This window comes from Uloborus diversus, chromosome 2 (genome assembly GCF_026930045.1).
Source record: "Uloborus diversus isolate 005 chromosome 2, Udiv.v.3.1, whole genome shotgun sequence".
In the NCBI taxonomy this organism is placed as follows: domain Eukaryota; kingdom Metazoa; phylum Arthropoda; class Arachnida; order Araneae; family Uloboridae; genus Uloborus; species Uloborus diversus.
In genome coordinates, this window is record NC_072732.1 from 138,071,148 (window position 1) to 138,083,907 (window position 12,760).

Genomic DNA, 12,760 nt, shown 5'->3' on the forward strand with positions numbered 1-12,760 from the left:
TTTAAAATATTACTATTTTATAAGTAATTATATTATTTTTGCAAGATATTTAGAATGAACATACATTTAAAAAGATAAAACTGAATTTTATGCAAAAGTATCACTTTTAGAAACAGAACAATTAACTATTGAGTACAGATATTTGAAAAGAAAAAAGGAAGGTTTCAAAAAAAAAAAATATATATATATATATATATTATTTATAATAATAATGAAACATTGATTCAAAACCTGGCTGTAATTCATGATGAGAAAACTTGAATTTTCAGAGAAACGTTCTTTTTTTTTTTTTCTAAATAGAATAAAACTGAACATTTATGTATACAAATCATATACTAGCAAGTTAGATGAACCATGGTAACCTTGGTTACATTTCATTGTTCTAGACCAATTGCAGCAATTTCTTGCTGTCTCTCATATTCACCAAGCACAATATAATGGAATATGCAACCAACTGTATTATGAAGTATGTCTAACTGTCAATGCAAATAAAGTGTTGAAATTTTTAGAAAAACAATAAAAAGATTTTAAAAATTAGAAATTTCAATGATGCGAAATTAGGTATTAGGAAAAGTGAGATGCCTAGGTTCTAAAAATAAATAAATAGGTTTTCTATTGTTTAAATTATACATTTCTCACAGGAAAAGACAACTTACCTTTATCTGCCTCAACTTTATTGCAACTTCTTAATTTCATTACAAATTCTACGCATTGCTTTAAATTAGAAGATGATTGTAAAGGAATGTCATTATCACAATCATAGCACCTAAAAATGATAAAAAGAAAAGAATTCTTCACTAAATATACACATTATAGATATTTCTGGCAGAATTTTTTTTTAAAAAGAAAGGCTTGTTCAAGCATTTGCAACTGATCAAACGGAATAAAGGCAAAAAGAAAAGAAACAAAACAAATGCATTATTTTTTTTAAAAATAGATTATGGTTTTTAAAAATACTGAGAGCTGAGATGACATTGAAACAAACTAATATTGAACTTTTTTTTCAACAAATCATGTTGACTATAATAATGGGAAAAGTGTCAGCACTTTTGCTCGAGAGATAACATAACATTTTTTTTTTTAATTGATGACTCATGTTCACAATTTTTATCCATTATTTGTCATCAATGTGCATTGTGCAATGATAAAAAACACTTTGTTTCAAAAATTACACAAAATTTCAATTTTCAATAGTAAGTTGTTGACGATAGTTGACGAAATTACTCCAAAAAAAATATGAATTTCCTAAATCATGATCTTCATGAATAATCAATCTAATTTGTAGTCATACCAAATATAAATAACAATGTAATAGGTAAAAAATATCTATAAATAGAATAGTTCAAGTAATTTTTATAGGATCTTCTATCATTAATACAAATTTGGTTTTAGTTCTCACCTAAATGGTATTACAGAAATTGACACTTAAGAGTTTGATGTTACAATAAAATACATAAAACTAAAATTGAAGCAAAACAATATCTGTACCTCAGAGCCAGAGGAACGTAAGTCAGATTATGATCATGCAAAGGATGGGACACATACTTTTTTAACCCTGGTAAAAAATTGAAAGGATTTTTTTAAAAGAATTAAGTTCACATAGCTCAAAACGGGACAGGCTTCTATATCTAATGTGTTATTAAACAGAAAATTGCAATTTTTGACTTATGTCCTTCTGGCTCTAAGGTACAGATATTATGCCAGAAAAAAATATATTCTTTATTTTAATAAAATAACATAAATAAATATAAATAATCATTAAAAAAAAGATCTTTGGAAAGCTGGTATGATTTTTTGAATAAATTTACAAAAGAAGTGAACTTGCTCACCAAACTATTCCAGATGAAGTACTTAAAACAAGTGCATGGCAGTCAGAGTGGATAGTTTTATAATGCTGAAGAGCATGCTTATTTTCTGACATCCTACCACAACCACGATATCCACACTGGATGCAAAGCCATACTTCAGCAGCATTGTCAGGATCAGAAATAGGAGTATCACAAGTCTAAATGAAAAAGCATATCAGTAAAGCCGTTTCAGAAAACACTAAAAGACTGCATATTGAAATACTTACATTGCACAAAGCAAGATTACTGCCTGTTTTCAAAGTCTTTTTAATGCGCCCGAAGTTGATACCTCTGGACAAATGAGAGCAGACTTTCCCATTGACTGCAATGTAGAATAAATGCAAACTTCAATTATAAAGAAGGATATTTTTTTAATTTAAGGAAAGCAAGTAATATCATAAAAGTCTGAGAAAGGCATACAAATATGAATTAAGAATACATATAACAGGTTCAATTGGAATAAAAGGAAACGTAATGGAGTCCGACCGCGAACAAATGAGCCTTGTTAGTCATTTGAGAAAACAAGTCGATTCCTTAAAACAGGTGGAGAAGGAAGAATGGACGCATGCCCTGTTTTTGAGTTTTGCGACATTTTGGAAACATGAAAGAAAAATATACTCCTAGTATATTTTTGTTAGGCGATTATTTAGACCTAAAATATTTAAGTTGCAGCAAAACAGCATCAAGTTGGCAAAAAAGTAAAAATGACAAACATTACTTTCTCTATTGCAACCCTACTCTGGCCAATTTTCAATTCAAATTAATTATAGGAGACATCGTCTCTGACCAATGACTACTGAAAGAGGTTAAACCAAGACCTACCCACCTACATAGGATGTGACGCTGTCTAATGAAACATCTGCCTTGATTGAACAAAATTGAAATGTTTTACATCTTTGGCTAATTTATTAGATTCCAAGGTGACATATTCAAGTTCTAGAACCAATAATGCATTTGCAACTTTCCTCTCTGCATTGCCCCTTCACGAAAGTGAACACTTTTGAAACAAAGTGGAGCCAAAGACAACTCTTTGCAGTCAGATTTTGTAGCTATTGTTGCATAAATTGTTTTTTAGTTAGAATATAGTAACTGAGTTAGTTACATTTCACTTTAATTTGAACTTTTATAAACATATTGTACCGTTTCCACCTCTTGTGTAAAGACAACAAGAGAATGCATGGTCTTTTAGAGACGTTTAATCAACATATCAATATTTACAGCTATATTACAAATTACAGATTATTTAATGTTACAAAGATATTTTGAACTGCGAGAGCCACACTCCGCGACTCGTCATGCTCTTTGCACTACGAGAGTCTCCCCCTTTGACCTATTTACTTTCTCTTATATACTGGGATTCGTTTGGCGGGGAATGCACCCCTGTTTACAACAGTCAGACGATGTTGACAAGTTGGTGGAAAAATGTTCCCTATAGTGTCACAGACATCATATCACACCAAACGGAGAAGGTTTATGCGCACAACAAATGTCCAGCTTCGGATAGAATTAGTGATGTAAAATACCCGGGTATTTATTTTTAGGGGTAAATACCCAGGGTATATACCCGGGTAAATACCCAAAATGGGTAAATACCCGGGTATTTATTTCAAAAATTTATATTCAACTAAAATACTTTTCTGTATACAACCAACAATATACAAAACAATAAATTTTTGCCCAAAAATTGTATTTTGATCACATATTTAAAGAATTATTGTGTGAAACAGCTTAGCAATCTAATATGATATTCACATTAAATGTGTTGGATATGTCTGATCAATGTCGATAGCCAAATTTCAGATATAAAAAGCCATTCTACAAAAAGTAAAAAGATTAACTGGTTACAAAAAAAGCAGACATCAATTTTTTTAAGGTCCTAGTCTTTTATAACGCAGTAATATGTCCCTGCATGACATCAAAATGTAACGAAATGTCGCTCAACTTATTATTACTATTTATTTACGTATATCTTATGCAGAAATTTCCTCCAAACTTAGTTCAATTGTTCAGGTGTATTCTGTATCACACACACACATATATATACACACACACACACATAATATACATAAACATTTAAAATTTTTAATCTTTTATTTTAGGATTTATGTTTAAAAAAGAAAATAGTCACCTTTTAATACCACCTAAAATTTTTTTTGCAAAATGCGCAATTATTAGGGAATTCCCTGCAGGGAACCCTACAGGGGAGCAAATGCAAATGAGCAAGGCAACAGAAAAGAATATTTTGCTTTTTTTTGCTTATTAATGTGAAAACTGTTTCTATATTTTCCATGTTATCACTTAAATATCAATAAAATAAATAACACGATAGTCTTAATAACTTCTCAGTTTATTCTTCCAAACATCCCTCATGCTTCCTTTTTTTTTTCATTTTGGATATGACTAACCTAGATTGTGATTTTGAAATCCTGAAGTTCATAATGAATTGCTTATACTTCTCCAATTATGACACTGAAAAGAAAGATTCTTTGGTTCACCATATGTTTCTTTCATGATTTCATCAAGTCTTTCAATAAAAAAATATTATAAACTGTGTAAGACATATATGTATCTATCAGTTTTACCAATTATTTCACATTTAGATTTTTAAAAAAAAATCCCATTCACTTTTTTCCAATTTTTGTAAAATACCCAGTTTTTGGGTATTTACCCAGGCCTTGGGTAAATACCCGGGTAAATACCCAAAAAATATTTACCTACCCGCTGGGTATTTACCCGATCCACATCACTAGATAGAATTCAGCTATTCTGAAGATCTAATTTCGAACATTTCTCAGAAAATGTGAGCAAAAACCGTATTTATGTGTGGTCTTATACTTATCCAGCTCCCATACTGGTGACAGATATAAAACACCCGCGTAACATGTTTTTCTCACGATGAGTGTGGTCTGGGAAAGAATTTCTAGACTGACCCCACACATTGAATCACAACAGCAAACAAGTGGAGGAATCGCATCGGTATAATATCTCCAAAGCATAGATTAGATGGTTGCAATTTAATGTTCACAAAACACAAAGTTAGATACAAAAACCTGTACAACGCAAAAGGTGTGCGTTATAATGGCAATCTACTGTACTAAAATTATGCTAACAAGAAATAAAATGAAAAAATAAAATATTAAAGTACTTAATAATTAACTTACCAGACATTACCAAATATACTATACCACCAAAATTTTAGGATGGGCTACAAATATTGAAAAAAATTCCGATTTCAATATTTTATCGATGTCCTAAACATTATTTAGACCAATTTTATTTTTTAAAATTTTCATTAATTTAAGACACTGTTGAAAATTAATGATAATATTTATGAGACTCTTGAATCAACTCAGATGCAAATTGCTTAAAATTTTCGAGTCGAATGAGAGAGGAAAAATCAAGAAATATACCCCCAAAATAAATCCTCAACTACACAATTAAAAAAATAAGGAGGTTGAAAATAATGCTAAACACAAAATTATAAATGTCCAAGAGGTAGAATAACATCGTAAAGAAAAACGAGCGAGTATTATAGCAGCGGATGTAATCAGATTTTGAAATGTGTGAAAAATCGGGACTGACCGGTAGACGCGTAAGAAACGGTATAAGATACATAAATGTTGCACCTAATTTGTAGAATTTGATAAATATGCATATTCTTGGACCTAAAAACCATGATGTCAGATGTCAGTTTCCACGACTTTTGAGCATTTTTTGTTGAAAATCATGACTTTCCATGACTATTTTCGATCCTAGTCGAAATCCATGATTTTCCCTGACTTTCCATATACACGGACACCCTGCATAAATATAAAACAAGTCATTCTGTTTGCACTTAATTGTTTCTCTTACCTTCAGACATATTTCTGCTTAGCTCTTTCTTTTTCTAAATTTTCTCATGACTATTTGAACGTAAATCTTATTGTGAATTGTATTGCTAAAAAACTTGTCAGCTTAAAACTACAATGATACCTAATAAATATTAATATAGTTAAACATTTTTAATCTACATTTGAGATGAAAAATACAAGTTAAATCTAATAAATACATTACTTTGAACATTTCCACTGTTCAACTCCTCCTCAGAAGTTTCAGCAAATGAAACATCTTTCTGATGTTTTTGTCGACTATTTTTTTTCTTGGGCATTGTGTTGAATCCTACAAAATAAAGAATACATAAAACTAATTAATTAGGTTATTAAACTATGTCAAATGATCGAATTTTTTGCGACTTTTTTTTGAGAACTTACCAGCTTATTACAATTTTTTATCTATTGTTGTTTACTGAATTAAATTAATGGTTAAATATTATGAAATTAAAACATTTTTGGGGGGAAAGAATATCTTGATGATTATTAAAAAAATTTGCTCCGATGAACTCCGAAGTTTTTGAAAAATGGTTTCAAAATGATTTTGTACCACATGTAAAGAAACATTTGATGCAGCTTAATCTTCCACCAAAGGTAGTTCTGCTAATCGATAATGCCTCCTGCCACCCAGAAGAAATTCTAACTTTAGGAAGAATAAAAGAGATTTTTCTTCTGCCAAATGTAAAATCTTTGTTACAACCAATGAATGTATCAAGGAGTGATTGAAGGCTTGAAAAGACATTACAAAAAAAAAAAAAAAAAAAAACTAATCAATCATATTCTTGAATGTGAAGACAATCTGAATGAATCTCTTTAAAAAATATCAATGAAGGAAATAACTTGCATGGTTGCCCAGGCTATGATCCAAAAGGCATTAAACAAGATAATTGTTCAAAAAAAGAGAGAAGGAGAATCCCAACCCTCCTCCCCCCCACACAGAAAACTCACCAACAGACAGAGAACTTCTGAGCATGACGAATGACATTGAAAGGTGTTGAGAAGTTGAAAAAGATGACATTTTTGAGTGGCTAGGACGTTGAAAACCAGAATCCAAGTTTTCAAATTCTTAATGATGAAGAAATCATACGAGCAGTCGATCCTTCATCAAATGTTAGTGTGATGTTGAGAATGAGGTCTTGAGGATTCTAAGACTATAAGTCACACCAAAGGTATCCAAGCTCTAACAACTGCTCTGAAATATTTAGAGCAGTGGAGAGATACTACGCTAATAGAAATTTTGTTGGTTAAAAATTTGCGTGATCGAGCAGCTGTTGGCAAATTCGGGATTTTTACAAAGAAAAATAACTTTTTCAAAAAATGTAAATTTTAAAACTTAATTTGAAAATAAAAATATTTTCTGTAAATTAAGTATTTTTTCCATGCATCTTTCAATTGCCATAAAAAAAATTCAATTGACTTTTTAAACCTTTCTACAAGTAATTCTTGTATTTTAGTTTTTTAACTGTAAAAAGTTACTTTTTATGTATCCATTTTCATCTTTCAAAAATATTCAATTGTATTTTGAATCAATACAGTTTCAAAATTTGTAACCCTGACAAGTTTTTATACAAAGTTTCTATTAACCGAGACTTCCGATATCCAAGGAACTGGCAGTCCCAATTAGCTCCGATAATCGAGGTTCTACTATATTTGGCTACTCATTCTTGCATTTAATAGTTCTAAAACTGCGTCAAAATCAAGGGTCTATATTAATTTTGTGCAAAACAAGATACTTCCAGAATGCATTGGATCTAGCTTGACTTTCATTTTATGTAGATCAGCAATTACGATTATCCAGTGATGGTGATTTGGGGGGGGGGGGACTACTATTTTGAAAACATACAGCTTTTCTGGAGAGGGGGGGGGGGGGCGGGGACCAAATTTTATCAGGACGTGGGAGTTACTTTGGCTTGGTCGGACCATGACCCAGAATAAAATTGTGTAATTTTAAGCATTCTGGATTAAAAAATAGTTTATAAAAAAACATTATATATGTTTTGAATATTGTATATATGTATGTTTTGAAGTCCCTTGTCAATAAGCAGGTTGACCACCTAGACCTTTTAAAACAGCTGGCTTTAGAGGTTGTTGACAACATCCTATCTGAAGAATTGGTCATATATACAGATGGTAGCAAACTTGAGTACTGTAGGATCAGAAGTGATGTTTTCATTAACGATACTGAGAAGGAATGTAGGCTCAGCATCCAAAACTCTGACTATTGCTCAGTCTTTAGATCGAAGATTATAGCTATTGAAGCTGCGTTTAATCATGCCCTGACCACTGACAAAAATAGCATTTGGATCTTCACTGACAGCAATAGCCGCTATACAGTATTTTAAAAACTGGCCCAAAATCTTTGACATCCAAAGTCAAAAAATCATGAAACTTCTCTACGAGCTGGGCAGTAAGAATCAAATTTGCCTTCAGTGGATTCCTTCCCACATTTGGGCTTTTGGAAATGAGATTGCTGATGCACTCGCCAAAAATGGTTGCGATCTTCAGAACGATCACTATTGTGAGCTTACTCCATCAGAAATCCACTCCTTAACCAGACGGCAAATTCTCTCGAAATGGCACATTCTGTCAGTCCACCACTGGTAGGCAGCCAAAAGCCCCAGTTTGTCGATTTCATGCAATGGTCCTCGTCCTCTTATATCAGCCATGGCTCGATTCCGTAGTGGACATTTAAAGTGTTTGGTTTTTAAACAGGGAGAAGAGTTTTTCTCCTTGTTCCTGTTCCCTTTCTGCAAGTCCTGCTCATCTTCTTGTTTGTTTTGGAACCTCATGGAGGCAGATGTGCGATGAGCAGGAGCTTATTTACGAGTATCTAGCGCATCTGCCTGGACCCTTTGAACCTGGTGCACACTTTTCTACCAAGGGGATACAGGGTGGCGACAGATCAGGGAAATCAGGGAGATCAGGGAAAAGTCAGGGAACTTTATTAATCAGGAAAAAATCAGGGGAATATCAGGGAATTTTGAAAAAATAACAAAAAATCAGGGAAAATTGATTTTATGAAGAAAAAAATTTTTTTTATTAAGTACTTCAATTCCCTACGCATTTTCCGCCAATTATCTGTTTAAAAAAAGTAAAATTAATGAGGTGCGATTGTACACTGCTGCATATTTGTGCATCTTTTTTACTCAACGTCTAAGCATTGAATCTTGCTTATTAACCACAGGATGAACTTCCTAAGATTGCTTCTGTGTCTGTTAGGTTGTTTATTTTACTTTAGCTTGAAATTTCCTTTTACGCTTTCAATGCTACGTAAAATAAACAACCATACAGACAAAGAGGAAGCCTTCATTAATGTCTTAGCTCTGTTGCCTTTATTCCATTGTCTCGAAGTAATTAAGTTCTGTAATCACGATTTCAAGAAGAAATCTTTGGTTTTTGAATTAATACTATAAAAACTTTCTTGCTATATATTACTTCTTTGGGTTTTATATTTAATTGCTAAAATTGAACTTTCAATAAAAAAAAACTTTGATTTTTGCCGTTATACTCTTAGTTGTCACCGCAGATTATAAAGGTTTTCTTTTTTTTCAGACTTAAGTATTTTTTAAATTTTATAACCAAGTTGTATTCTTTTATATATTTTGATATTAACTAATTGCTTTTTTCCCCTTTGCATTCAAAGTTGTTTGTTACAAAAGCAATCAAAGATTTTTTTCGTTACATACTGAAATCATTTGAAATAGAGTTAACTTTTGAACTTAAGTAAATATTTTTATTTTTTTTATTGTTAAAATGCTGTATTCATTCATTAAAACCTATATTCTTAATTAGAGAAAAGCTCCCTACGAATATTTGTCAAATGATTTCATCTGTTTTGCATAAATATGTCAATCAGTTATGTAAGAATTACTACATTACTTCTATTCTTTCACTATTACTTGTTATTCTTGCAACAATTATTATACTGTTTGAAAACTTAGTTCAAAATAATTTCAATTACTTTTTAGTCCTATCATAAATACACATATGTTTTTAAGAGTAATTTTAATAGTTTCTTAAAAATTCTTATGCTAAGTGGTTTCTGGAAGAAAAGCAATTTTTTTTTTTTTAAATTTTCTATAATCTTTCCATTGTATAAAAATTTAATATACTGTTTTGTAGGTTTTTCTTTCCTTCCAAAAAAAAATTGTCTTTTTTTTAAAAAAAACCATTTTATTAAAAAAGTAGCATCTTTTTAAAATATATCTTTAGTTCAACAACTTTACACAACTTAAAACGTTTAAAATACTGCATTTAATACAAACATACAATGGATTTCAAGTAGAGCAAAGAAAGAAAACCATTATCATTGGTAACGTAAATCAGGGTAATTTTGTGAACTTAATCAGGGAAATCAGGGAAAAGTCAGGGAACTTTTTTTCACAGTTCCTGTCGCCACCCTGGGATAGGAAACAACAACAAAAATGGTTTGTTTTGAGTGTCATAGATCGCAAGTTATCGATAAATCTTTGTGCGGGGGAAAATATTTCAAAAAATTAAAAAAAAAAATTTTTTAAAGAAAAAGCAGGGAAAGATGGGCACAAATATATGCTCTCTTTCTCTCATGACAGCAAAACAAATCCTGGAGACAATAAAAATAAATTTAACAGAAGAAACAAGATAAATGGTAAAAAAAAAATCCCAGGGCTAAATAACCTCCCCCAGGAAAGAGTGCATTTTTCTGACTATTGTATGCATAATCAATGCATTATTTATCAAACCCCATCCAATCGGCTTAACAAGATAATAATTGCAATAATACTACGTCAAGCACCAGCAATACAGAAAAATGAATATGTATCAAATATTTGTCGATAGATAGTTTTTCAATGCGAAATGTGTGTACAGGATGCGTAATATTTGCATAGTTTAACGCTGTAGAAAATATGAATTGTATGCAGTAATTACAACAAAATAAATAAACTCATACGGTAAAATAGCTGAAAACTACCTTATTTAGGAAAACAATAATCGGCTTGAAAAGTTCCAGGTTAAAACACTCAAATGATTTTAAAATTAAAACACATTTTTCTCATTCATGGCTTTGTTTTGAAATTTTGAACATCGAGACCGAGCAGGGCTGAACAGCGAGGCACAGCTGGAAAGACTCATTTTTATGCCGAACAAAAGCGAAGTTTCGATCATAAAAATGATATTTTTCCAATAAATCACGCTTTTTAAAAGCAATATAGAACGAAAAATGCAATGAATAGTAAAATTAGCAATTTATATTCCGATATTCAATTTAAGCTAGCAGAAAAGCCATTGCCAAGAAATATCACTCACAGTTAAATTTTTAGCTCAAAACCGTGCAAAATGTTATTGAAATTTTTCCTTGAATGGGGTAGGATGACGGTGTGTACTCGTATCTTTAAATTCTGTCATTGTCAAGAATATAGAGGAAAAAATGTTTATTAAGTCATTATATTTAAGCGTTTAAATTTTCAACGTAATCAGAAAATGTGCGCCTTATGTCTGTGACATTGAAATTTGGGTGGGGACGCAGTAATACAATGTTGGTAAGGGTTCCACCTCTTTGATTTACTTCTTTAAAGTTGAAATTTGCTCAATATTCAAATCTCTCTGTGAAACTTTGATTGTTGAGTTTTCAAACTTATTCAGTGTACTTGTTTTGTCGGAAATATGGGAAGTTTTTAAAAGAAAATAGTAAGATTAAGATGAATAATGAATTTTGTATATTTTCATTTTAATAATATATTTACCATAATTATTATCTTTTAATTGAAAAAGAAATAATATTATTCAAATGTGCATTCTATTTTCATACATAAGAGTCGGATTAGGTGCAGGTGATGTTAGATCTTTTTCCGGAAAAACTTTTCACTTTCCTTACTTATAGTGAAAATGTTTTGTATGTTTTTCAAAATATAAAGCGCGAAATATTATTCGTCATTAGAAAAAAAACTTTTGTATTTGATGTTTCTATTTGTATCGCTGTTTGACAAGTCTAGGTTGACCTTAGTCAATATTTAAGATACCACAAATGTTTCTGAAATATCCTTCTGATTCAAAGCTAAAATATGATGTACAAATTTTTTGTGTATCTATGTAGAAAATTTTAAAACATGTTTATATTTACCCTACCACATTTTACTATATAGAGCAATTTCTTTCCCATTCCCCTACTGTTTTTGACTCAAATTGTGTTAATGAAATTAAGTTAATAAAATTACAAGTCAGAACTATTTATTAATTGTCTTGTACTTGTAGATTTGGTTGTTCTTTTTTTTTATTTTTTTTAATCTGCATATATTTTTAAGACAAAAAAAAAAAAAAACAGCAGCTTTTGACGGAAGTTCATGAATACTATAGATGAGTAAGCATCTGGATTTGGAGGGATCCATTAATAAAATGTTCATTGAGCTTGAATAGAGATCTCGTCTCTGTTGATTTTGAAACTAAAGCACCACAAGAATTCAGTTGTTGGTATTTTTCGGTAGCTGGAAGTGGGTCATAACCATATGATCCATCATTTAAAAATCATTTAAGTTAAAATCAAGCTTTAATTCTAATTTTATGCTCATGTTCGGAAGAATTGCCACACATGAAGGAAATTTACATAAAATACAAAGCAAAATTCAGCTTGCAAACGATGAAAAAAAACCGAGCAATTGTTTATAACACTAAAATGAGATCTTGGGCGCCCCAAACTTAAATATTTAACAGGGCAGAAATTCTCAATTTGATGAATAAACTCCAAATTTTGTGGAAAAAGGAAATTTTTGGAAGGTCACAGTGACCTCTCATTGGAGGCGCCCCTGTGTTTGATGTAGTTTAATTTTTGAAGACTTCTTCATGGTGTTGCATTTTCGAACTAGAGTATAAATTTGCTTGTAATAAGCCTATAAGATCCTCATTTGTCTGGAAATTGAGAGGTTTGTAAGCAGGTGAGAAAAAAGATGGAGGCACAACCAAATGTTCTGCCAAACCCTTCCTCTGTTATTTATTGCATGAATTTTCATGAAAGAGTAGACTAAATATTTGAATTTCTGTATGAGGTAAACAATGTGCTAAATGCTTGTG

General features: G+C 31.0%; 2 protein-coding genes across 4 annotated transcripts in view; one reads left to right on the forward strand and one right to left on the reverse strand.

Moving 5' to 3' along the window:
- The window catches only part of LOC129217360 (ubiquitin carboxyl-terminal hydrolase 16-like), a 74,560-nt gene extending 63,754 nt beyond the window's left edge, over positions 1–10,806 (reverse strand). For all 3 annotated transcript variants that reach the window (XM_054851646.1, XM_054851647.1, XM_054851645.1), the window contains exons 1-5: positions 10,668–10,806; positions 5,901–6,005; positions 2,075–2,169; positions 1,830–2,005; positions 657–766 (exon numbers count right to left, since the gene is read on the reverse strand). In XM_054851646.1, coding sequence (XP_054707621.1) covers positions 657–766; positions 1,830–2,005; positions 2,075–2,169; positions 5,901–5,994 — 475 coding nt within the window. In that variant the 5' untranslated portion in view covers positions 5,995–6,005; positions 10,668–10,806. The remainder of the gene's footprint in view (positions 1–656; positions 767–1,829; positions 2,006–2,074; positions 2,170–5,900; positions 6,006–10,667) is intronic.
- Positions 10,807–11,073: 267 nt separating this feature from the next.
- The window catches only part of LOC129216044 (intersectin-1-like), a 178,647-nt gene continuing 176,960 nt past the window's right edge, over positions 11,074–12,760 (forward strand). The window contains exon 1 of the mRNA XM_054850189.1: positions 11,074–11,235. The gene's annotated coding sequence lies outside the window, so the exon portion shown is untranslated. The remainder of the gene's footprint in view (positions 11,236–12,760) is intronic.